At 40.5% G+C, this 27,599-nt stretch overlaps 1 protein-coding gene and 1 pseudogene across 1 annotated transcript; one reads left to right on the top strand and one right to left on the bottom strand.

Annotated features, from left to right (window-relative positions):
• Nucleotides 1-841: 841 nt before the first annotated feature.
• On the bottom strand, nucleotides 842-27,599 carry LOC140230047 (uncharacterized). The gene is made up of 4 exons (XM_072310254.1): nucleotides 27,358-27,599; nucleotides 4,585-4,872; nucleotides 3,400-3,657; nucleotides 842-3,059 (listed from the first exon to the last, which is right to left on the bottom strand). Exons 2-4 carry the CDS (start codon nucleotides 4,847-4,849, stop codon nucleotides 2,752-2,754), a joined length of 831 nt encoding a protein of 276 aa, XP_072166355.1. The 5' UTR covers nucleotides 4,850-4,872; nucleotides 27,358-27,599; the 3' UTR covers nucleotides 842-2,751.
• LOC140229672 (uncharacterized) lies at nucleotides 20,715-21,969 on the top strand (annotated as a pseudogene).

Below are 27,599 nucleotides of genomic sequence, written 5' to 3' on the forward strand. Positions count from 1 at the left end.
TCCTAAAACATTTGGTGGGATTTTTGTATAACAGAGATTCACGCTTGGATGAACCTGAGGCTTTGTTTTTAAGAGTGCAAAATTCGACATGTGCAAAAGCATTTGCTTTTCTGAAGCTAAATCATCCACACATCTGACAGTGCGAATTCAAGGACATGTGTCTGTATGTGTGAAGGTAATTGTGTGTGTGTGTGTGTGTGTGTGTGTGTGTGACTGCTTGGTGTGACTCTGTGTGTGTTCAATGTGTGGCATGATTGATTTTATTAGGAATGTTATTTGGAACTGCGAAGGTCGAATTAGTACCCAAATCCCAATTGTTTTATTCGAACATCTCTCTCGTTGCATTGTAACAGACATACACATACACAAACACACACACATACTGGTACACACACTCACACACATTCTTCATCTCTCCCTCTCTCTCCCCTCTCTCTACTCTCTCCTCTGTAGCTACTACATGTACTTCCTTTCCTCTTTCTTTCTTCTCGATTTTCTCTTCCTCACTTTCTCACTTATATTTGCATCATTCTCACCATGCTCACTGCAAGATCTCTCTCTTCGCCCTCCCCTTTTTTTCTGCCTCTACTCTCCTTCTTGTTCTGCACCGTTGTGGGCATCCCCACGCCGAACAGCACGGCATTTTTATCTTAAAACTCCAAATATTAACCTACAAGAATTGATCAGCAGTCAGCAACGTTTCAACGTGTACTTCTATGGCGGCTCTGCTGTAACAGACGCCGAACCGTCGAACAAGTGGGCACACAATGGCGTCCGTAAATCACGTAACCACGAAAAAACTCATAACATGGTTGGCCAAACTCTGTAATAGAAGGCTCTGGCCCCGGTGCAGGTTAATCAGCCAATGTTTTATTCAGGACACCGCGTGTCGAAGTTGTGTCGCATGACAAGAACAAAACCCATCGATACTTCATCTTGAAACACCAACCAACATAAATACCTGTGTATCAAGTGATGACGAATGTACCGTTCAAGATACTGTGCAAAACTAATGTATGTTTATCCCGAATGAGGATATCTTTCACCTTAAATTGACTGCCTCTCATAAACAAAATGCTCGCTATGATTGTTACAGTGAACAGGAGCTATTGTACAAATTGTAGTCAATACAGCGTAAAACAGTAAAAACCAATTTTTGTTAATATCATCTTGATATTTACAGGCTGTGTTTGCTTGGCTATGCAATCTCCTATAACCATGTAATCACAATGTTCAAAACACAGACTGACACACGTAATCTTATGTTCCACATCTAAGAATTGTGTGGTTGCTTGACTTTATGTTTCTCGACTTAACAGGAGTAAAACACGAAACTGGTAGTGCCTGTCATTCTGAAGAAAATGCTTTCAAAATTAGTTCAATGTTTACAGGAAAGACCGAAAAAAAAAAAAGCAATGGGAAGCAAAATTGAAGAGCAGGAACACGTATCACTCATGATTTCGGTCATAATTTCAGGTATCATGCGATTGTATGTGGATCATTTAAAGGCCAAATGTGACCAACAGCAGAAACGGAATTATGCTAGGGACAGCGAAATCTACGTATATTCAGAAAAGGAACACAACGTAGATATTTAAAGCGACAAAATTTTGTTACAAGCATTTGCAGAGACTTGCAATCGTTGCGATGGGAAACTCTTGCGATATCCAAAGAAGGTGAAGAGAGGCTCCTTATCTGATCCGTAATTATTGTCGACGGCCCTGGCGCTGTTGAAGTTCGCACATTCCTTACGTGTAGTATATTTATATTCGTTAGAATAGATCGACATTTGCAAGTAATGACGAATCGGGGGGGGGGGGGAAGAATATGATACCCCCGTTCGGCGACAGATGCATCCTTCTAGCACTTCGTATATAACATGAAGAAGTTACATAAAAGGCCAAGGCTCGTAGATATACGTCATAGTAGATAGGGCTAATTAGATGATTTTAACCTACCCAAATTTGGTCACAATATTCGTCAGGTTGATCGACACAAGTGTCTCGGTTTATCTGTCCGGTCCCAAACAGGACGTGAGTTGACGACAAGAGGCTGTCAAATCCGTCACAACCGGCTTCCGAGAGCCTACTTTTTGAACTCTTTGGATTATTAGAAGGACAAGAGATGATCAAGGCTGAATGTACTATTGGAACATATTCGTAATGTAGTATTAATAATAATATCCAGAAAAAGCAAAATTGATGAGGATACTACGTACATTGTACTCGGCGCGAGATTCGCCACTGGTCTATTCAACGCGGCGCTACGCGCCTTGTTGAGTAGACCAGTGGCCTATCTCGCGCCTCGTGCGATATTCGTGCCCCATGCACTCACAACTCATAAATTATTCGTATAATATTAAATGGGTTAGTCAAATACCGGTTAGTGATTGGCTAAACACAGTCACGTGATTCAACACACTGATTAACAGTTACTGTACTTTTATTAACCATTATCTGATGTAGTAAAAGACAAAGCGAAAACCCAAAACGAATAATTCATTTTATAATATACAATTATTGTAAAACGAATAATTCGTTTTGTAATATACAATTATTGTATATTGACTAAATATTCATCATTGCGTTTCTTAACTGCAAAATATATATTGAATATGATTATAATATTTCAAGAAATTCAAGGAAGTTCCCCTTACACTTCAAAACGAATATTGTAGAACAGATTCTCGCACTACCAATCCCCTCACAAAATATGCGTATCACGACTTAAGACAATCTACACCCCGACTCATCATTTTTGGGATGGTGACCATTTTGACAATTGTGACAGTATATGGCTCTTCTCTTTTGAAGAGCTGGAGCAACTCAGGAGAATAAGCTCATGTGCCAAAGCCGAAAATCCCTCATTGGACAGTGTGTCTACCATCACGTTCCACTGTAACCTGAACCGTTCTTCGTCTCTCATTAGTATTTCCAGATCTGCAGTCTTGAGGCCACTGATACACAAAATGTCTGCTACTCTCTTTACCTCTGCTTTTGACATGTTGCTGTAGATATCGTTGATGACGTTCCGGTTTGGACCTCCCGGCTCATTCTTTCCTGCTCGAAACAAATAACACACACACAAAGAATAAGTAATGTATTTTTTTTTTTTGGGTTGTCTAATCATGATGCACTTTTCATTCAACTAATCAAAATCTTGATTACAATGGAATTATACACCCTGCCGGATTTCGTGAACCGGTAACATGCAATAACTGTCGGGCAAGCTGTATTTGTACCAGTAATAGGCCTACAGTATCATGCTGAATGTTCAATGAACAATCATCACCGCCCAAAACAAGGCGTTGTCATCACCTTACGTTACTATCTCACAAGGCAAACCGTAACTTTTGACGGTATAAGACGGAGTCTAGTCTTTGGGAGATAATTTCCATACCTAACAAAACCCTTTGTCCATGTTCTGCCAGGTTGTCCATAGACTTCAATGCCATGGCTAGCTCCAGACGGTAATGATAGAGTGGGGGATGGATCTTCCTCTTCCAAAGCTTTAGCAACTCGATCTTGATGTCATAACTGTCGTGACATGAATTTATGTCATCTTTCTTTAAACCGAGGCGAGAGGCAACAAGAGTAACTTCTCCATCATTCAGGTCTGGTAATTCGGCCAACAAGTCTTTTGTGCTCTCCTCAGCATCTGGAAGGAGAGTTGTACAAAATATGAAAAAAAAAAAAATAACTTACCGTCTTTTCATATGTACACCCATGATTTGAGACGCAGGGTTTAAATCAAGCAAGTGTTGGATGAAGTGCCTACAACACCTTGTTCTAATGTGTGGATTCATAACTGTGTAGAACTGACGATAGTTCAAGCCTGAGTCAATAAGAAGACAAAAATAAATTGCAACAAAGATTGCACCACCTCAAAATATACAATTCAAGACACTGTTTTGAAAGGTACCCGGAGACATCCCTTTTTAACAGAGGACACAGAGTGAGCACTATCAGCAAACGCATGCCCACTTCTTCAGAAGACACGTGATTAAACCAACAAACCAACAAGACAGTTCTTTCAATTCCCTGTCGACTTTGAAATGCATGGATTTTTTTCTAAACAGAGGAGAGTTTCATAAAAAAAGCATAAAACTCTAGGAGTGTACTTCTATGTAACTGCATATTTACAAATCAGACAATGGATGTTTACTAAAAAAAGGTCTGCTTACTAATTTCTTTATGATTTTGAAAGCTCAGATGCCGTTTATATGGAAGCAATTTAAACAAAAATATCTTATGTTAGGTCTTGATGGATGAGAGTGTAAGTAAAAATAGAATCTCACAAATGATCGACACTCACAGTGATGTAACGATAATTTCACAGGAAATTCATCGAAACTAATATACATGTACGGTATATCTTCTTTCTCCCCTACATGCACATTATCATAACTCGCGTATTCTCTTCACAACCCCCTTCTGCACATTTACGTTCTCATCATAGACGATCTGCATCATCCAACGGCCCCTAAAACTTTTTGTTGTGTCTGTTTTCCGTTCTTAATTTTGTGTTCCGTTCAACACTTTAATTAGAAACTACGTTAGACGCATGATAACTTTTGTTCCTTACGTGTTATATCATGTTCAACAGAAGGAACTGCGTTATCCTCCAACACCAAGCGCAGAGCTTCGTCAAGCATTTCTGCATAGTTATACGACGCAGGATGAAGCCTGTTACGCCACAGGCCAATTAGATGAATTCTAGGAGTTTGTCCTAGTGACGATGACCATGTTTTTTGCTTCGTCGCTGAGTTATAGTCCGCATCGCTGAGACCAAGACTTGATGTGAGTTTCTTTAGTTGTTCATCGGAGAGACGGGCCACAGAAAAATACATGTCCACAACATCCTTTTTGATATCTGTAAAAGTGCAAAAACATTTTGTTATGGTTCGAACCATACAATTACTTGCATAAAATTGAAAAGTTCTAGGAGAAATGAAATCATATTCCGTGGGGACTGCCATAAGTCCCTCTTTTAGAGGATCTGGTGCTCCTCCTCCATAAGTTTTAACAAGTGAGCTGTATTTATAACATTGTCTCGCATATCATCAAAAATAAAAAAAATTATTCAAATCTAGAAATTTGAAATCACAGTGAATACACTATTAAAATGCAGCGTTTTGTGGTGGTTAGACCCTTTTTGAGCACACCTAATACACCACGATTGTTCATAGATACAGTATGCCTTAACATGTTATTTTGATTCATATGTCACTACAGACTGATGTTGTTACGAACATGATATTTCCTGTATTGATTTGTATGTTAAACTCTCTCTCTCTCTCTTTTGCATACTCTGTTTTCATTTGTAATTGTATTTGGAAAAAGAAAATGAAAATAAACCAAACCAAACCAAGCCAAACCAAACCAAACAATAAGTACTCTTTTACAAGTAATGACTTTACGATTTCCGAATACTAATGCCTTTTCATGTCTTTTTTGGCCAAATTTGCAATGCTCATAACCTATAAGATTACAAATGAATCATCATTGACTATGAAAAATCATCAATTATTGTGCTCGAGTAGAAGTCGTTTCATAGTTTTTACTCCTGACAGTGTTAACATTTTTTTTTATTGTCACTCATGTTCTTAATGGAGCAAACTATTGAACCGTTTCTGCTAGATAATTTTCTTCTTTACAATTCCATTGGATGCAAAGTTTGACATGAGTTAGTAATGACACCATCAGAAAGTCTCCAGAGTATTTCCTTTCTGCGTGAAAGCATGAATTATCAAAAGTTAAATTACATCATTAGGGAAATCAGCAAAGAACACTGTCAGTGACTGTAAAAGGAAATTAAGAGGATAAAGTCGTCTTAAGGATGAAATACAACTAATAATGATAAGGCTATTCTTCAAAGTGAATGCTACGGAAGCTTTAAAGTGCCATTCGACTTGGAGACTTGGCGAGATAATTTATCTTGTCAAGTCAACATAATAGCTCTATCATGTCGACTTATCAACTTTATAAGTTGACATGGAGACAAAAATTATCATGCCAAGTCGATTTCTAAAAATTTAAATGTTGTCATGGCAACATAACATATCTTGCCAAGTCGACATCTAAAAAGTTACATGTCGTCATGGTGACATAATGTATCTTGCCAAGTCGACATCTGAAAAGTTACATGTCATCATGGTGACATAAGTTGTCTATCCAAGCTGATATCTAAAAAATTACGTCACTTTTAGGTCGTCTTGCCTCTCCTAACAAACTAACCTAGTCGCCGCCCCTGCTAGATGGGCACATGAAGTAATTGTATATGGTATCGAAAAGAAAGAGATAACGGACTGTAATGTCTTTTTTAAAGTATAATGACGAAAAATGCAAGGCAATCAATACCATACAGTATAGGCCTATGGGCCTATCAGCAAAATGAACAAACACTTTTGATAATACATAATATCCTACTAAATTAAAATATAAAATTATATAGGCCTAAATATAAAAAATGAGAAGAACAGGCTCGATTTTACTCGAGGAAATTTTTGCTTCAGCTGGACTTGGCCTATTTATAAAGCTTACGTCACATCATCCCAGACAGGGGCGGCGCCAGGGTATTTTCATGGGGGGGGGGGGGCAAAACGAACTATAGATGGCCTTAATTTTTTTTTTTTAAATTGAATAAGAGGGGTAATAGATAATGATGATGATAATAATAATGATAATCATAGTCATAATCATAATCACAATAATAATAATGATAATAATAGTAATAATAATAATAATGATAATAATGATAATAATAATAATAATAATAATAATAATAATAATAATAATAATAATGATAATAATAATCGGATTTATAAAGTGTCTTTCCAGCGCTGAATCATTTTTGCCCCAGCTTAGCACGAACTTCTGTTTTCAGGCATGGGTCGAGCGCAGCACAATGTACAGTATATACTAATCTTTCTTCTTCCTCACTTTTCTTCCTCTTATTTTTTTTTTCCCCTCTCTCTTTTCTCCTCTTTTTTTCTTTGCTATTTGAAAAATCATAAGGGCACTGCCCCTCACCCCGGAACCCGTATGGTTTGTAAAGTTCTGTCTGTTGTCTGTTTTCGTACAGAGCACTTCTTACGAACATGGACAAAACGTCTGATTTTACAAGCCGCAAGGGCCCCGGAGTGATTTGTAACCAGTGCTTAAGGATGGTTAGTCAACTCAGCAAGGAATCGAACAATCTTACCGCCCCCGCTAAATAATGTTTTAGGGATTTTATTCGATGAAATGTAAATTTCGTCAGTCCATAGGGTTTCGACGGTGCAAATGAACCGGGAAAATGAACGGACACATTTACCGACAGAATTTTGGTCATTAACCACCGGAATTGAGAAAATGACATTTCTGACTTATGTAGGAACATTGTCATTTCCTCCGTTCGCACCCTGAGAGAGGGGGATAGGAAATTATCAAGAGCAAGTAAAAAATGGTTCAGATTTTTTCTCGTTTTTTACCTAATCGCCCCCATGCAAATTCGCCTAAAGCTAAATGAATGAATGCAACTCATGCAACTAAAATGTTAAATCAACATTTAAAAGGGTCGAGGAGTGACCACACTTTCAAAATGTTAGATTAACACTTTGAATATGCTAAAGTCAATATAAACTAATCCAACATTTTGAAAGTGTGGCCACTCCTCGGTATGGGCGGCGGAACGAGAGGACAACACAATGGTGTGTGTGTGTGTGTGTGGGGGGGGGGGCAAAGCATTGTCCGGATACAATGCTTTGCCCCCACCCCCAACTCCATTGTTCGTCCGCTCGTTCCGCCGCCAATGCTCCTCGGCCTTTTAAATGTTAATTGAACATTTTAGTTTTAAAGAGTGAACGAACGCACAAGTGAATGAATAAATAATAAATTAATAAGAAAATAGGCCTACATAGATAAACAAAAGGAGAAAATACAACTTCAAATTACACTGACTACTTCATTGTGGTTATAGAACTCGTACTAATGTAAATTTCCGCAAAATTCTGCGCTTTTATTTTGTCATGTCTGATCTATGTTTAAATAAAAACTCTCATAAGCTCGAAGTGGTTGAAAGAGCGTTGTATTGAATAAAAACATAACATTTGTACAGTTACTAGCTCTACAAATATGAACGAAATGCAGATCAAAACATCCTCTTTCCTGTTAACTTTTTGGAGAAGTCTGCACATCACTGCACATAGGTTTAACCTTTGTAGGCTATGCCTATCAATACCAAGACCCCAAAACATTAAATAAGGCTATGCCTATCAATACCAAGACCCCAAAACATTGAAGGCCCGCTGTTGTTAACTGCATGGAAGATTAGAAATTATCAACCCCATCAAAAAATGTTGATAAGACAATGTAGCATTTCTGTGGCTTCTTCATGAGACTTTGGCATTGCGAAATTATCCAAATTGTTTCCAAGTCCATGAACAAAAGTTGGGGAGCATCCTTACTTGAAGCTCACTGCAATACACCCGCTTCACTTTTTCAATATCATAATCAGAAAATTGCAGTGGAAATTTGTTGTCCCTTGATCCATAAGTACGGAAGCTTTAAAGTGCCATTCGACTTGGAGACTTGGCGAGATAATTTATCTTGTCAAGTCAACATAATAGCTCTATCATGTCGACTTATCAACTTTATATGTTGACATGGAGACAAAAATTATCATGTCAAGTCCATTTCTAAAAATTTTAATGTCGTCATGGTGTGATAATGTATCTTGCCAAGTCGACATCTAAAAGTTACATGTCGCCATGGTGACATAATGTATCTTGCCAATTCGACATCTAAAAAGTTACATGTCATCATGGTGCATAAGATATCTTGCCAAGTCGACATCTGAAAAAGTTACATGTCGTCATGCCTACATAACGTAGCTTGCCAAGTCGACATCTGAAAAGTTACATGTCATCATGGTGACATAAGTTATCTATCCAAGCTGATATCTAAAAAGTAACGTGTCGTTATGGTGCCATAAGGTTTTCTTTCTTGTTTTGCTTAAAAAGAGAAAAATCAAATGTACTGGATCAGAAATTTAAGTGTAGAAATAGGAATCTTCTCTGCTGCACATACCCACCACACATTATACTGAGTGCCCTCCCTAGGGGTGCCTGAGGCATTACTTTATTTTTTTTTTATTTATATATATATATTTTTTTTTTGGGGGGGGGGGAGGGGAGTCGTCGATCTTTCTGTTCATTTGTCCTGTCTTTTGTAGTTGCGATAACTAAAGAAATGTGTTTGGATGGATCAACTTCAGACTTGGGTCCTGTGTGCATTTAGGAATAATGATTTGATCAGGTTTCTGGATTTGGTGATTCCATGTCAATTCACCCAATGGGTTAAATCGCACCATTTCAGAATTTGTTCAAATTTGGTATGTAGGTTATTTGTAATGGCCCAATGAAACATAATTGTTTTGAGCGCAGTCCGATGCACAGTTTTCGCGTGAGGACACACCCATTTGGGGTAATTTCAGCGAAAATGGGCATGACATCCCAGTTTTAAATGACCACAGCTCAGTATTAAACCAATGGGCCAAATTCAATAAAAATGGTATCATTGGAAAGGGAATAGAATGAACTTTCAGAAAAATATGTTATTTTTGATGATGGGGCAATTTAACGAGTGATGACCTTTTGACGTTTGCTTCAACCTTTAATTTCACCTTGTGGATCACGCGACCTTGAGTCAATTTTTAAATATGTGGATTCCTGACATTATTTCTACAAAATATTAAAAGACTGGAGGTGTATTTTTTTCTAGCCCCTATCAAATACCTACAGCAGAAATTTTCAATGCAGTCTCACAATAGCTAACTGTGTATTGTGATTATGTATTCATGTGTATACTAGGTGCTAAAAAAACATTTGACACTTTTGTTTGATAATAACTCAAAAGTTATAACTCGTATTGGACTGAGGTTTGGAAGTCGACATCCTAAAAGTTACATGTCGTCATGGTGACATAATGTATCTTGCCAAGTCGACGGACGGACGGACGGACAGACGCCGCAGACGATCCCTTAGTCACCCCTCACCTCCAGTGGGGTCGACAAAAACTGGAGATGTATTAATTTTTGTTTGTTTTCTAGCCCCTATAAAACTTGGTATACCTTCAGCAAAAAATTATCATTGCCGTCCCACACATAGCTAACTGTGTATATTGATTATGTAGTCATGCTTATACAACATAATGTCTACAGATGTTTACTATAGATTTATGATGTACTAGGTGTCAAAAAAAGATAACTCAAAAGTGTTAACTTGTATCCAGCTGGGGTTTTGAAATTGTAAAATTGAAAGATATATTTATTTGGAATAAGTTTTGTGAAATTTACTTCATTAATGTCTTAAAATAATGCTCGGAATATTTAATTAGGATTGCACTTTTTGAAAAAAGAGACCACAAAATCTGTGTGTTTCTGTGATTCATTCAAAACACAACAATTGCCACTGTGTATTGCAACCGTCATTTTCTGCCAACCTTTTGCTATCCAGTGTCATTAATGATTCATGACTGCGCTAAAAGAGGTGCTCTGGAATTTTAGCTGCAGTGCACAATGGCCATTGTTGTGCTCTGAATTACTGACTCACACAGATTTTTTGGCCTTGATTTTATAAAAAGTGAAAATCTAATTAAATATTCAGAACATTATTTCAAGAATATTAAAAAAGTAAACTTTACAAAACTTATTCCAAATAAATTTGACATCCTTCAGTTTTACACTTTGAAAACCTCAGTCCAATACGAGTTATAACTTTTGAGTTATAACAAACAAAAGTGTCAAATGTTTTTTTAACACCTAGTATACACATGAATACATGATCACAATACACAATTAGCTATTGTGAGACTGCATTGAAAATTTCTGCTGTAGGTATTTGATAGGAGCTAGAAAAAAAATACACCTCCAGTCTTTTAATATTTTGTAGAAATGATGTCAGGGATCCACATATTTAAAAATTGACTCAAGGTCGCGTGATCCACAAGGTGAAATTAAAGGTTGAAGCAAACGTCAAAGGGTCATCACTCGTTAAATTGCCCCTACATCAAAAATAACATATTTTTCTGAAAGTTCATTCTATTCCCTTTCCAATGATACCATTTTTATTGAATTTGGCCCATTGGTTTAATACTGAGCTGTGGTCATTTAAAACTGGGATGTCATGCCCATTTTCGCTGAAATTGCCCAAAATGGGTGTGTCCTCACGCGAAAACTGTGCATCGGACTGCGCTCAAAAAAATTATGTTGCATTGGGACATTACAAATAACCTACATACCAAATTTGAACAAATTCTGAAATGGTGCGATTTAACCCATTGGGTGAATTGACATGGAATCACCCAAACCAGAAACCTGATCAGATCATTATTCCTAAATGCATACAGGACCCAAGTCTGAAGTTGATCCATCCAAACACATTTCTTTAGTTATCACAACTACAAAAGACATGACAAATGAACAGAAAGATCGACGACCCCCCCCCCCTCCCCCCCCCAAAAAAAATAGATAAATAAAAAAAAAATAAAGTAATGCCTCAGGCACCCCTAGGGAGGGCACTCAGTATAATGTGTGGTGGGTATGTGCAGCAGAGAAGATCCCTATTTCTACACTTGAATTTCTGATCCAGTACATTTAATTTTTCTCTTTTTAAGCAAAACAAGAAAGAAAACCTTATGTCACCATGACGACATGTAACTTTTTAGATATCAGCTTGGATAGATAACTTATGTCACCATGATGACATGTAACTTTTCAGATGTCGACTTGGCAAGATACGTTATGTAGGCATGACGACATGTAACTTTTTCAGATGTCGACTTGGCAAGATACCTTATGCACCATGATGACATGTAACTTTTTAGATGTCGACTTGGCGAGATAGATTATGTCACCATGATGACATGTAACTTTTAGATGTCGACTTGGCAAGATACATTATCACACCATGACGACATGTAACTTTTTAGATGTCGATTTGGCAAGATATGTTATGTTGCCATGACGACATTTACATTTTTAGAAATTGACTTGACATGATAATTTTTGTCTCCATGTCAACTTATAAAGTTGATAAGTCGACATGATAGAGCTATTGTTGACTTGACAAGATAAATTATCTCGCCAAGTCTCCAAGTCGAATGGCACTGTAAAGCTTCCGTACATATGCTTTTTGTAAGTCAACTTGGCAAGATACCTTATGTCACCATGACGACATGTAACTTCTTAGATGTTGACTTGGCAAGATACCTTTTGTCACCATGACGACATGTAACTTTTTCAGATGTCGACTTGGCAAGATACCTTATGCACCATGACGACATGTAACTTTTTTCGATGTTGACTTGGCAAGATACCTTGTCTCACCATGACGACATGTAACTTTTTAGATGTCGACTTGACATGATAATTTTTGTCTCCATGTCACCCTATAAAGTTGATAAGTCGACATGATAGAGCTATTATGTTGACTTGACAAGATAAATTATCTCGCCAAGTCTCCAAATCGAATGGCACTTTAGAGCTTCCGTAGAATGCATCTGTTGCGACGTAAATTGTCGCCCCGTCAAAAATTGTCGCCCTTTGAAACAGGCGACAATTTGTGACGGATTTGGCGGCTTTAATTGCCGCCCCGTCATAAATTGTCGTCTGGCGACAATTTATGATGAGGGCTGACGGCAAAACCTCTCGCCCGCCCTCGAAGCGCATTTTTTGGGGTTATATCATTCTTGTCATAGTCATTAAAATACCAAAACATAACTAATATGGCTACATCCATGCAAACAAGGCATGTAAAAAGTCACGGTGAAGTTTCAAGGAAGTGATGTGCGCGCGCACACGATAATTGAGTGTCCGTTTTTTTTTTTTGTGTGTGTGTGTTATTATAATGGAAGAATGCGGTTATTATGTGTTTTGGCTGCGCGTTGGGAGGGGTAAGCTGTTGCTGGCATAAACGTTATTTTGATTTTATCAGCAGCTTTGAGTTTGATGAGTTTGTTTGACGGATGTTGCGACATAAATTGTCGCCCCGTCAAAAATTGTCGCCCCTTGAAGCAGGCGACAATTTTTGACGGGAGTTGGCTGCTTAAATTGTCGCCCCGTCATAAATTGTCGTCTGGCAACAATTTATGATGAGGGCTGACAGGCAAAAATTGTCGCCCGCCCTCGAAGCACATTTTGGGGGGTAATATCATTCTTAACATAGTCATTGAAATACGAAATCATAACCTACATGGCTACATCTTTTCAAAAACAAGCCATGTAAAAAGTCACGGTTTCAAGGAAGTGTGTGGGCGCGCGCACATGATAATTGAGTGTCAGTTCACGTGTGTGTGTGTGTGTTATTGTATATTATGGAAGAATGTGTTTATTATGTGTTTTGGCTGCGCGTGGGGAGGGGTAAGCTGTTGCTGGCATTAAAGCTATATTGATTATTTATCAGCAAATTTGAGTTTGATGAGTTTGTTTGACAGATTTGTATTTGAAGAGTTGCTTTGCAAAAACCGATAAGTCCATATTTGCCAAATGGAGATGTTTGCGATTAAAGGTCAAGAAAAATAAAGAGAATAATAAGTGTTTTTTTTTGCTTCTTGTGACCATAACTTCAAAAATGTACCTTTATATGTAATGACCAATATATCATTTAAAAGGTATTATTTCGTACTTTATGACAGAGACCGTACTTCAAAATCTTCAAAAATGGACTCCTCGGTTTTTGCGAACAAACTCTTCATTTGAATTCGGAGTGGTGCTTGCGTGCGGGCGGATGCTGCTTTTGTGCATACGGTCCATTATCATGATTATGTCTTACATATCAACACTGGGAAGTCGTTTCATAAGGAAAGAAGGTGGTATCGGTTCGTGTGTGTGTGTGTGTGTGTGTATGTGGGTTGGTGAATGTGGGTGTGGGATGATTTAGGTTTTGGTTAATCGGGGGTTGGTGGGATAGAGATTTGATTTGGAGAAGGATATAGTTATAAATGGTAGGAGAGATATTAGTAGGATTTAATATTTATGATAGATGTAGATTATGTTTCGGTTGGGAGGGGAAGGGTTGGTCGCTTTTTTATGAATGATTTCATTCTAGATTTGCATAGTGTATTTGTTTTGTTTTGTTTTTTATGTATATGCCCTTGCAAGTGAGAAGGAGTTACATGATCCAATATATTCAAGGGATATAGATTTGGTACATGTCAAAATTTTCTCGTGAAGAAATTGTTAGTAGGGTTGATTCATAATCGAGTTATCTATGTTGAAGTGAGGTTTTTGTAGTATAAATTGACTAATGGATTTGTTTGTGGTTTGAATTGCATTTGTACCGTTTTTGTTTATGTTACACCAAGAATGGGTTGATTTATGAATGATTTGAATGAAATCATTAAATATCGAGGAAAAAAAAAAGTGTTGAGGTGGTTTATATGCATTATGAGGATTTGTTTGAGTGTTTGTTGGTGTTTGTTTATAAATTCGTATGTATTTGCGGTGTGCATATGGCAGTTCGTTTGTGCTAAAGTCAACTAACGATCGAGAAATTATTTACGGCGTGTCGAAATTATTCGCTCATGCATAAAGCATGCCAAACTTATTCTGGGACAAAGAATAGTGATATGGAAGTTGAAGTTAAGACTGATGGAAGAATATGACTGCAGTGAAAAAAATGAACAAAGACAGATAACATTTAGAGAGGGTACCTCCCTCGTATGCCTTTTCTCTCGGTCTCCCTCTCCTAGCCGCCTCACAGCTAAAATTGACACACCCATACTATTTTGTATTCAACGCCGTTGTGAACTCTATAAACACGTCTCATACACGTTGAAGACATTTTCATTGCGACAGTAGTGCCTGCTACTGCCCAAAAAATTCGTTCGCACAAACATCAAAACACAAACAGACACACGTATGCATACAGATACACGTATACACACAGACAAACAAACCACTACCACTATACAAACACCCCACATGCACAGTTTACACATATTGTATTGTATTATTATACTCCAAACACACACACACACACACACACACACACACACACACACACACACACAGCTATACGCAAACGCATACACAAGTCACATAATACGCACCTACAAATCATACACAGCACATACCATGCAGCCCCCCCCCCCCAACGGCGTAAATCCATACTGAGGAGTGGGGGGGGGGGGGGGGGGATGATCGGCGATAGTCACCATCACTACGATTACAAGCCCATAACCGAACCGGCGCAGCCTTGAGGGGGACGGGGGGTGAGAGAAGCTTGATAACCCCCCCCCCCCCACACACACACACACTTTACAGGGATCGGATGTCTCACTCTTTTGCATGAAATATAAAGTGGGAGGAGAGTGATATATTTCTGACAAACTGTTACAAGCGAGCTTGAAAATTGTGACATTTTACAGTCCCAAAACTGCAGTTTGTGACTGTATTTTGTCCGCTTTGGAAATTAAGGGGGGGGGGGCACCGGGTGAAACTGCTGGCAAATACTACTGACAGCAACATCAAGAGAATGGCATAACAATTAAATGCGAGCGAGCGAAGCGAGCGAGCTTGAAAATTTTGACATTTTACAGTAAAAAAAAAACAAAACTGCCGTTTTGGGCTGTATGTTTTTCGCTTTGGAAATTAAGGGGGGCGCACAGGGCGCAACTGCTGGCAGTTCGTACTGGCAGCAACATCAGGAGAATGGCATAACGATTAAATGCGAGCGAGCGAAGCGAGTGAGCTTGAAAATTTTGACATTTTACAGTCCCAAAACTGCCGTTTGTAGCTTTATTTTTAGCTTTGGAAATTAAGGGGGAGCACCGGGCGAAAACTGGTGGCAATTACTGGCAGCAACATCATGAGAATGGCATAATGATTAAATGCGAGTGTGCGAAGCGAGCGAGCTTGAAAATTTTGACATCTTACAGTCCCCAAAACTGCCATTTGTAGTTATATTTTTCGCTTTGGAAATTAAAGGGGAGCACCGGGCGAAAACTGGTGGCAATTACTGGCAGCAACATCATGAGAATGGCATAATGATTAAATGCGAGCGAGCGAAGCGAGCGAGTTTCAAAATTTTGACTTATTACAGTCCCAAAACTGCCGTTTGTAGCTATAGTTTTCGCTTTGGAAATTAAGGGGAGGGGGAGCACCGGGCGAAAACTGCTGGCAATAACTGGCAGCAAAATCAGGAGAATTGCATAATGATTAAATGCGAGCGAGCGAAGCGAGCGAGCTTCAAAATTTTGACTTATTACAGTCCCAAAACTGCCGTTTGTAGCTATATTTTTCGCTTTGGAAATTAAGGGGGGGGGGGGAGCACCGGGCGAAAACTGCTGGCAATAACTGGCAGCAACACCAGGAGAATGGCATAATGATTAAATGCGAGTGAGTGAAGCGAGCTTCAAAATTTTGACATCTTACAGTCCCAAAACTGCCGTTTGTAGCTATGTTTTTCGCTGTGGAGATTAAGGGGGGAGCACCGGGCGAAAACTGCTGGCAATTACTGGCAGCAACATCATGAGAATGGCATAATGATTAAATGCGAGTGTGCGAAGCGAGCGAGCTTGAAAATTTTGACATCTTACAGTCCCCAAAACTGGCATTTGTAGCTATATTTTTCGCTTTGGAAATTAAAGGGGACGCACCGGGCACAACTGCTGTCACTCACTGGCAGCAACATCAGGAGAATGCCATAGCGATTAAATGCGAGCGAGCGGAGCAAGCGAGCCTTAAAATTTTGACATTTTGCAATCCCAGAAAATGTCGTTTGTAGCTGTGTTTTTTCGCTTTGGAAATTAAGGGGAGGCACACCTGCGAAAACTGCTGGCAATTACTGGCAGCAACATCAGGAGAATGGCATAATGATTAAATCCGAGCGAGCGGAGCGAGCGAGCTTCAAAATTTCGACTTATTACAGTCCCAAAACTGCCGTTTGTAGCTTTATTTTTAGCTTTGGGGGAGCACCGGGCGAAAACTGCTGGCAATTTATGGCAGCAACATCATGAGAATGGCATAATGATTAAATGCGAGTGTGCGAAGCGAGCGAGCTTGAAAATTGTTTGACATCTTACAGTCCCCCAAACTGCCATTTGTAGCTATATTTTTTGCTTTGGAGATTAGGGGGGGGGGGGGGCGCACCGGGCGCAACTGCTGTCAATCACTGGTAGCAACATAAGGGGAATAGCTTAGCGCTTAAATGCGAGAGAGCGGAGCGAGCGAGCTTTAAAATTTTGACATTTTACACCCCAAAAACTGCCGTTTTTAGCTATATTTTTGCGATTTGGTTTGTCCCACTTTTATGGGGGAACCATCCCCCCCCCTCTGCATATGAGGGACCTTTTGTTAAGTGAAAGATATGCTGCACACTCTTTGACAAATTAGGGAAATATACGTAAATCTCAACAGTGTACTTATCGAAAGGGATCCAGTATAGCGGAGCTTTTGCATGTTTATGATTGCAATTCAACGATTTGGTGCATAGTTCCGGCGGTATTTGGACAATAATTCCATTAAGAAAGTTCGAAATTTGTCCTCATCTCGGAAATTGCTTGGGGGATAAATGATTTGCCTGCCTAAACACTTTCGTAGGGGCGGGGCAAATGCCCTTTGACCCCCCCCCCCCCGAGATATTTTCGACGCCCCTGATCTTCCCTGGGTATACCCATAGATGTATCTTGACTGAATTATCAGTCACTGTCGTTCCTCATGAATGATTCAGGAAATGGAGGGGGTCCAATTATGGCAATATAGTTTTGTTATTGTTTGTTTGTTTGTTTTCGTACATATTTTGCAGATGGTCCCAAGTTACTCTCGTCTTAGCATGTTTATATGTAGGCCTACACTATTTGACGTTGTCAACGTCTTAGCCATACCTTACAGTGTATGTCCATGTCCGCGAGCGAGCGAAGCGAGCGAGCGCTTGAGAAAATTATGCATTCGATTTCCTACAAGATAGAATACTGTTCAGCTCTGTTACCTGTCTGAAGGCCGGCGTACAAACGTCATGCAATATGCCAAAATTGATACAATCACATTTCTGCTTCCTCCATTTTTTTTTTCTTCAAAATTCAGGGGGGATGATTGTACAGGCCATCCCCCCCTCCTCCATTTCAGGGGGGATATATCCCCCCATCCCCCCCGGGATTTACGCCCATGCCCCCCACACACACATAACTTACCAGTCATAGCCACCCCACCAAAGCATAACTCTGGAGCAATTACACCACCCCAACCACCGCCCCGAGCCGGGGGCGACAATTTTTGACGGGGCGACAATTTATGTCGCAACAATTGTTTTTGCCATCAAAAATTGTCGCCATCGAGGTCAAAAATTGGGGACTGCACAAGCATAAAAAGATTGTCGCCAGACAACAATTTTTGACGGGGCGACAATTTATGCCGCCAACTCGGTCACAAATTGTCGCCCCGAGCCGGGAGCGACAATTTTTGACGGGGCGACAATTTATATCGCAACATGCATCGCTGGTTTTTCCATTTTGAAGCTGGGTTCGAAGAGAATGAAAAAATGTTTCTACGTTTGATTATTTTGCTGAACTTTAAGGCTACGGTCACAACCCTCAAAATCAGCCTGCTCGGCGACCGGTGGGCGAGTTTTTAACCAATTTTGGTCGGACAACGACAGGTGATCGACCAGTGACTGACCAGGCAACACTGATTTTTAGGGCATTGGTCGGTCACCGCTGAAGTTTTAACGCGGATTTAAGATTTTAGCGGCGACCGACCAGTTTTCATTCGTTGCCCAAAATACGCTCGGTGTCCGAGCGGCAACCGCCAGGGCATTGACATAATCGAGCTGTCGCCGCCGAGCGATTTAAGGAACAAAAATAATAAAGAGACAAAAATGACAAAAGCACAAAAGAATTCCAAGGGAATAGATCGAGCGGTCACCGTCGAGCGATACAGGGAATAAATATAATAAAAATATAAATGACAGAAGCACTGAAGGAAACCAGGGACTCCATGGGGAAGAGAAGTCAGGGCAATTTGGAAGAAGCAGGGGGAGGGATAGAGCCAAGGAAACCCCACCGAAATCTCAGCATCTCAAAATCTCGGCAACCAACATGAGGGACATGAAAGACAGGGACAACCACTTTGGGGCAAAAAAGATGAAAGCTAAAAATTAGTGTCGATATGTAGACTTAGAAATCATTTATTAAGGACTATGGCATGTAGAAGTAATGAATGACAAGAGATGGGGAAATGAAAATATGAAATTAAATAGGAATAGAAAAATACTGTTGAATATAGAAGCAAACAGATATATTGGAAAATCCTAACCTATTCTAATTTTTGTTCCATCTTGGGTTTTCCTCCCTTTTGTTTGATTTCCTAATTTCTAGTTATTTGTGGTTTCACATAATTGAGGTTTGGTAGTTGGTAATTTACCTCTTAGATCTTTTGCCTCGAGGTTTATCTTAATTAATTCATTGATTATCACATCACAAATCACATAGGTACATGAATAAACAGTCAGACCGCAACACCCTGAAAAGCCTTCTCATTTATCGTACGCGTATGCATGGACCTTGCGGACATGAATACGTAATGAGCTGGAAGACCATATTTTTAGAGTCCCTGTAAATCTAAACGACATTACCAATCTTCCTGATTAATACATCGATAAAAAGCTGAAAAGTTGTACTGTGATGACATCCGACTACTTGAAAGGTTGTGACATATAAAATATACTGAACAAGGAAATTATAAAACATAAAATTTGCATATTTTTCATTTTTCTAAGCGGGTAAATTAGAACAATGAAACAAACGTGGACCAAAATCGAAGAGGTATGAAATGAAAGAGGAAATATCATACTAAGGAAATATGATGACTTCATGTGGACTGATTATTGGAACGGGTCAGGTGATCGAATAAATCATTGCGTTGTACAGTTAATTTTTGACGAGATTTCAGTTTGCCGCGAATACGCGTTTCTGATTGGTTATTTCTCTCTGAGTGGAGAGTTGAAACAGTTGGTCAGCGCGGAAGGACAGTAAACGTGTGCTGTACATACAGTAATACTCTGTGTGTAGATAAAAGTGTAGGACTCTATGGCCCGTATTCTACTGTAGACCAAGGTTTAAACCCATTTTAGACTCACCTACGGTTTAGCTAGACCCGAGGTTTAATTTTGTATTCTGCTAGCGAGGTTTAGTTAAACCCAAGTCTATTTCGGGTTTAAATTAAACCCGAAATAGTCTTTGGTCAAGCCACCATGGTGCCCTCTATGGAAGAAGAAATTCTCCCTCTCTGAGTACTTTTCTCTCCACAAATCCACTTACATTTATTATTGGCAGTGTATCAGCCACATGAGCGTGAATTTCTTGGATTTTGAATAGTTTTTACGGGTATTTATGTCGAATAAGGGCATGCTGTATTTTTGCTTGCGACGACTCGTGAAGCATTGTACATTGTACAGTTTGTGTACGTGTGCGACGCACATCACAGGATACAATGATAAGCGTATAGCGTAGCGCTATTTTATTTCGTAAGTCTCGACATCGAGACTACGCATTACTGCGTATGAGAATATAGGAGATCCCGCGCGCGTGCACGTGTTCAATTCGTGCGCAGCCGTGTTCTGGAAAGGAGCAGTGACGATACTGCTCCAGCGTGATTGGGAAATTCTACCCCTTTTTGCCGTTTCTCCGAGATTTCTGTTTCCGAATTGCTGAAGAATCGTTACGGAAAATACAAGAACTATGGAGAAGCAATCTCCACCCTCTAATTCACCGCTTGCTGCCTCGCGTTTCCGATCCAAAATGGCTCCTGCGCAGCGGGATGCCAGCAGTTGCAGTGGAGCTGCATCTGCCGTAACGGACAGTACCTGTACTAAGAAAAGTACGAAACCACAGGCTGACCGCGTAGCGGCGGCTGGAGGTGGTAGCGGGAAGAAAAAACCGAGCAGGGTGAAACCTTGCTCAGAGTCAGACGCTGGATCGCGATCTTCTACTGTCGGTACAAATTCGGATTTGGCAGAATTCTCCGGGAGGCTAAATAAACTCGAAAATCTTCTCTCCCGAGTCGTTGATGCTCTGCCCGGAGCATCGATGCACTACACGCAAGACGACTATGATATGCCAACTACGGTGATAACACGTGGGGGATTCAACCGTGATTTGAGCGGGCTCGCGGAGTCACGCGATGAACATCTGCCTACCGAGCGCGGTAGTATGCAGGGCGACGATCCAGATCAGGGCAAGGTGCCTGCCTTCGCAGCAAAATTCGCGGTGCCTTCAGAGATCGGGCAGGCTATCGACGAAGAGCTAGCAAACTCCGTGACTTATTTAATGACCAACAACCTGGAAGAGAAAACGCTCGAGGATACAGCTCACAAATACCCTTGCCCGGTAAACTGCCAGTTGATCGACTCGCCGCGTGTAAACCAGACAATCTGGGACAACCTCAGCACAACTACTCCCACTCGCGATGCTAGGATACGGAAAGTGCAAAGGTCATTAACTCGCGGTGTTAATGCGTTTCTCCACACACTCGACCCAGAGATAACTGAGGCCCAGCAAGATGCGCTTGCTCTCCTGTGCAACGCTAATTACGAATTGAATGCACTCCGAAAAGAACTGATTAGACCAGATCTGAACAGTAAGTTCACACACCTGTGCAAGGCCACTCACCCCGTGACCAAGTACCTCTTTGGAGATGACTTGGGGAAAAAGTCAGAGAGCTTCAGGACCAGCACAAGGCTGCTGCCGGGGTTATGAAAGCAGCAAAGCACTCGCGTCCACTGTACCATCCTTACAGACTTGCAGCCGAATCATCTCGCCGGCAGTTCAGAGATGCAGGTTGGATGAGATCACCAACTTCAGGCAACCCAAACAGGCCTTTTTAGGACCACGACCAGCTTGGCGGAAGCGATTTCAACCGCCACATACTTACACCCCGACTGCCTCCCGAGGGAGCCAGCTACCTGTTCAGAGGGCAGGCCAAGGGAGGAAGTAACTCCGACAGCAGAGACAGCAAAGGAGGTAAAGCCCACAAATAAATTGATCGGACCTGTTGGAGGCCGACTGAAGCTATTTCATAACATATGGGGCAAGATCACTTCAGACCCGTACATACTCAATGCAATACAAGGCTATGAGATTGAGTTTGAGCCAGATAAATTTCCACCAGTTAGAAGTTCACCCCTCCATCAATACAAGCACAATGAAGTTGACACAATGGCAATACAGGAGGAACTCCTGAACTTACAAGCCAAGAATGTTATAGAAACATGTGATCATGAAGAAGGGGAGTTCATATCAAACATTTTCACGAGGCCAAAGAAAAATGGTGGAATTCGATTGATTTTGGACTTGTCAGATCTAAATGAGTGTGTTGTCTATCAACATTTCAAAATGGATAGCTTGAAATCAGCCTTGCCTCTTATCTCGCCCAGCTGTTACTTAGCTTCAGTCGACCTCCAGGATGCTTACTATTCAGTACCTATTCACTCCAATTGCAGGAAATTTCTGAAGTGTATGTGGCTTGATCAATTGTGGCAGTTTAAAGCCCTCCCAAATGGACTTAGTTCAGCCCCTAGACTATTCACTAAACTGCTAAAACCAGTTTTCGCTTCCCTCAGAGAACAAGGGCACACAGTGATTGGGTATCTGGATGACACTCTGATCTTAGGCAAGTCAAAGGAGGATGTTCATTTGGCGGTAAATGCAACAACTGCACTACTGGCTGACCTGGGGTTCCTTATCCACCCACATAAATCTGTTCTGGTGCCAACTCAGAAATTATCTTTTCTTGGGTTCATTTTGGATACGGCAAACATGAAGATTGAATTGCCAAGAGAGAAAGCTACTGAAATCAGACAGATGTGTATAGAGTTGAAGCACATGGAAAGTCCTACAATTCGATTCGTTGCCAAAGTCATAGGCAAACTTGTAGCTTCATTCCCTGCAGTGCAATATGGGCCCCTCTACTACAGAGAACTAGAAAGAGACAAAATCTGGTCCCTTCGTAAAGAAAGAGGACATTCTGACAGAACCATGACCTTATCAGAGGGTGCTATATCAGAGTTAGAATGGTGGATACGTAGTGTTAATTCCCAGTACAGTCCCATTCAAAGGAAGGCACCAGAGATGGAACTGTGCACAGATGCAAGTGGGAAAGGATGGGGTGCTACTGATCAAGTCACAAAAACAGGGGGTCGTTGGAACCATTCAGAATTACATTTGGCTAGCAAGAACAAAATCAACTATCTGGAGATGTTAGCGGTGAGCATGGGACTGAAATCATTTTGCTCAAATCAACAAAATGTTCATGTTCTCGTTAGGGTAGATAACATGACTGCTGTGACTTACATCAACAATATGGGAGGCACCAAGTCTCCAGACTGCAATGAAATGGCTATCGCCATATGGGAATGGTGCATCAACAGAAATATTTGGGTAACTGCAGCACATCTACCCGATTCCGATAACATTGAGGCAGACCGTATGTCCCGTAAATTCTCAGATAGAACAGAATGGATGTTAAGCAGAGACAAATTTCAGAGCATTGTAAATAGATTTGGGAAACCAGACATTGATCTGTTCGCTTCCAGACTGAACAGACAAGTAGAGAACTATGTCTCATGGAAGCCAGACCCAGAAGCTAGTGCAGTTGATGCCTTTACCTTAAACTGGAAGACATTGAACTTTTACGCTTTCCCTCCATTCTGTCTTGTTTCTCGTTGTCTGCAAAAGATTCGTGCAGACCAGGCAGTAGGGCTATTACTCGTACCAAATTGGCCAACCCAGGCATGGTTTCCTCTATTACAAACGATGCTGCTAGAGGACCCCTTAATAATCAGAGACCAAAAGAAGCTTCTCACTCAACCGGTGTCAGGGGAACCACACCCCTTAAATAAACATCTTTCTCTTCTTTGCTGCAGGCTTGGAGGAGACCATATGAGCTGCAAGGATTCCCCAGCGAAACTGTAAATATTATAGCAGCATCGTGGAGAAAGTCTACTAAATCACAGTACAATGTATATATCAAGAAGTGGACTAAGTTCTGTGAGGAGAAGCATCTCGACTTTTTGTATCCTAGTGTTCAGACAGTTTTAGCCTTTTTAAGTAAGATGTTCTACGTAGATAAAGCCAGTTATAGTAGTCTTAATTCAGCAAGAAGTGCTCTTAGCTCGTTCATTACTTTGAAAGGTAGCAGTGACAACTTAGGGTCACATCCAGTGGTTTCCAGGTTTATGCGGGGTGTTTTCAACCTGCGCCCTCCAGTCCCGCGTTACTCATCTATTTGGAATGTAAAAACTGTCTTGGACCATTTGCACAGACTCTCGCCAGCCAAGGCACTGAACCTCCAGCAGCTAACAAAGAACGTGACTACGCTGCTTGCATTAATTTCTGCACAAAGAGTCCAATCGCTACATCATATTCGGATTGATAACATGAAAAGAACAAAATCATCAATCGAAGTCAATCTAGGTCATGTGATCAAGCAGAGCAGACCCGGACACTGTGGACGCAGCTTCACTTTGCAGGCCTACCCGCCAGACAGGAGACTTTGTATAATAAACTATCTTACCGAGTACCTCAACAGGACGCAAAAGTTGAGAGGCACAGAACAATTCCTCTTGTTGACTTTCAGAAAGCCACATCACCGTGCGTCATCACAAACAATCTCTCGCTGGCTGAAACAAGTATTGACTGATGCTGGTATAGACACGCACAGATACAAGTCACACTCTACGAAAGCTGCCGCAGCCTCGGCGGCAGAAAGCCTGCATGTCCCTGTTGCCGAGATATTATCCAGAGCGGGATGGACTTCTGAGAAAACATTCAGAAAGTTCTACAGAAAGCCACTTCTTGACACAGGGAAATTCGCGAAAGCTCTACTGGACCAATAGCGGATCCAGGACTAAAGAAAAGGTGAATGTGAAAGGTGTGTATTCTCTGGTATTGACTTATGAATGTTGACTACTAGACAGTCCCTTATGCCTATTCGGGCTTGTCATGTAGATTAAGTGCCCACAGAGCTTTAAAATCTCCTATATTCTCATACGCAGTAATGCGTAGTCTCGGTGTCGAGACTTACGAAATAAAATAGGAAGATTAAATGAGAACTTACCTGTTCGAAATTTGATCTTTATTTTATGAGTAAGGCGAAGAGGAGAGACTACGCACCCACCTCTCCCACCCTAAATGGCGCCTTACTCAATACATAATGGTAAGCTCTCAACCTTATCTTGGGTTCTGGAATCTGTGGACACTTAGTCACTTTAAAGATTGAACACGTGCACGCGCGCGGGATCTCCTATATTCTCATACGCAGTAATGCGTAGTCTCTCCTCTTCGCCTTACTCATAAAATAAAGATCAAATTTCGAACAGGTAAGTTCTCATTTAATCTTCCTATTATATTCCTGGCTAACTAGCTTTGAATGCTCAGTACCAGCAGAGCCATCGCGCCGCGCCGGCCGGCGGCACGGTTGCTGTGTGCGCTGGATGGGACATGGCTTTATATGTCGATTGAATCGTGAGTTCGGAATGAATTGGCGATTGATCAAACCAGGACTTTGAGGTAGGAAATAGAATAAAAGCTTTTCTCTTAAGATTGTCAGTTTATAAAAATGAAAACCATTCTAAAATTTAGAAATAGATCTAGGCCTATATCAACCCTGTCTCGATATTATTATTATTATTAGAAGTAGATTTTACCTACCGTACCACACTAACGAGTAACCTAACTTTTAATAGGTCTAACGTTAGTCCTAACGTTACAATAATGTACTCTAGCTATAGACCGTTTCTATTTCGATGGCCTATTCACCTACCGCCGCTAGCGGCGCTATAACGGCCGCCATAACTGGGGGCCAACCACAGAACTCTTTGTGTAAGAGTTCTGTGGGGCCAACGGGGGGCTCCCAGCGAGCTAGCTACCCAGCGAGTTGCACTTGCAGCTAGCAGCCCAGCGTACCCATCGCGCATAGTTAGCCGGGCGCGGCCGCATGCGCCGCCGCCGCTGGGTCGCAGCGCTAAAATTGTGATTGTTTTACTTACATATCCTGTGGAAAAGTCATTCAGCGGCATTTAATGCCTATCTTTTGGACAAATTGAGTAATTCAGACATATCGATCTTAAATGAAAGCTTCAAAGGATCAGAAAAAAAAAACACAAACATATTGTGCAGTTGTTTGGGTGCAAAAATAACAGGCGAAAAAACGGAAATGGAAGCTGCACGTCAGTATGTGAAATTTTGACGCATGATAAATCACTCAAGTGAAACACAGCGGTATAAAAATTGCACAGATTTTTGAAACAAACTTTGGCCTATGCCTAATAGATTCTCTATTTAATAAGGCTAAATCACTGCATATTCATATTCGTAAAATAAAGTTGTTCATTTTAGAAGACAGGTTCAGATCAAAGATTTTGAGAATTAATTAAATAGATATTTTTTTTAATGCTTGGTGCAATACTTACAAAAGTTAGAATACACTTCCTGGCTACTAGTATACTGTATGACAAACATTTTAAAGCCTACACTACAGCCAAATGAATGTTTCAAGATGTGTAAAAAAATCTTATAATCTTAGATTATTGTAGATTTTCACTTCTTCACTAAGCGTTCAGCATTAAATTGACCATAATCAATTTGGGCCTGGAACTCTGAATTTGAATTAATTTTTGATAAAGTGATACTTATACGAATGGTGGCAAACATCCGTTTCATAAGCATAATTCATATTAAGAAAGTTTGATTTGAAAATCACTTTTGTAGATTATAATTTTAGGCGTTATGCAAGGTTGCTTACAGTCTAGACCTTAAACAGTAGAATGTTTGGTTGTTGACATCAGGCGACGTAAATTAACTTCTTAAGTTTATACGGCTTAGAAACGCCTAGATTTGCCTTCAGTTTGCTTTACTTAGTTAGACTTACCGGATAGTGGCAACCGAAAATGATATAGGATGTAGCTATATGTTCTAGAAGTCAATAGGTCTAGACGGGTCGTGATCTAGTCTGGACTGTTGCCAGAATTCTAGACAAGATCTAAAAAACGTTAGACAGACTCTACCCCGCTGGTCCGAGAAAAGGCAAAAGCCTAAAAAGGTTTAAGTTAACTGATATTATTAGTTGCTTTGATAGCGCCATATCTATCTAGCTCAAGATTCTGATTCATTATTTGTATTTAATTATATCAGTAAACTGCTCAACAGTCTAGGCTTACTACATGTATCTAGACGTCTGTCTGCGCCTAGCCATAGTTCTCCCCAGGTGTTTTTTATCCTCATTACACAAATGTGAATAGATCTATAAGGGGCTTACACGCGAGTACCCAGGTCATCGCAAAAGAAATAGAGTCTACAAACACTCACGGATCGTACCGATATTTACCTTGAAGTTCAGGTTTTGGCTACAGCCGTATATGCCATCTAATACCCATTCGCTCACAGTCGGTATAAGTTGTTTAATGTTATTAATTAGCTAACGAAAAAAAAAAAAGTAGACTCTATAGTTGTCACAAATCCAGATGCGTCGATCGCTGCCAGCTCCAGAGATAGCTAGCTGGCCGGCTGGCGCCGGGTGGTAAAAGCACTGGCTGCCGCTGGCACCCTTGCCACGCACGCACGGCGCTT

Source organism: Diadema setosum, chromosome 6, assembly GCF_964275005.1.
Source record: "Diadema setosum chromosome 6, eeDiaSeto1, whole genome shotgun sequence".
NCBI classification, from domain to species: domain Eukaryota; kingdom Metazoa; phylum Echinodermata; class Echinoidea; order Diadematoida; family Diadematidae; genus Diadema; species Diadema setosum.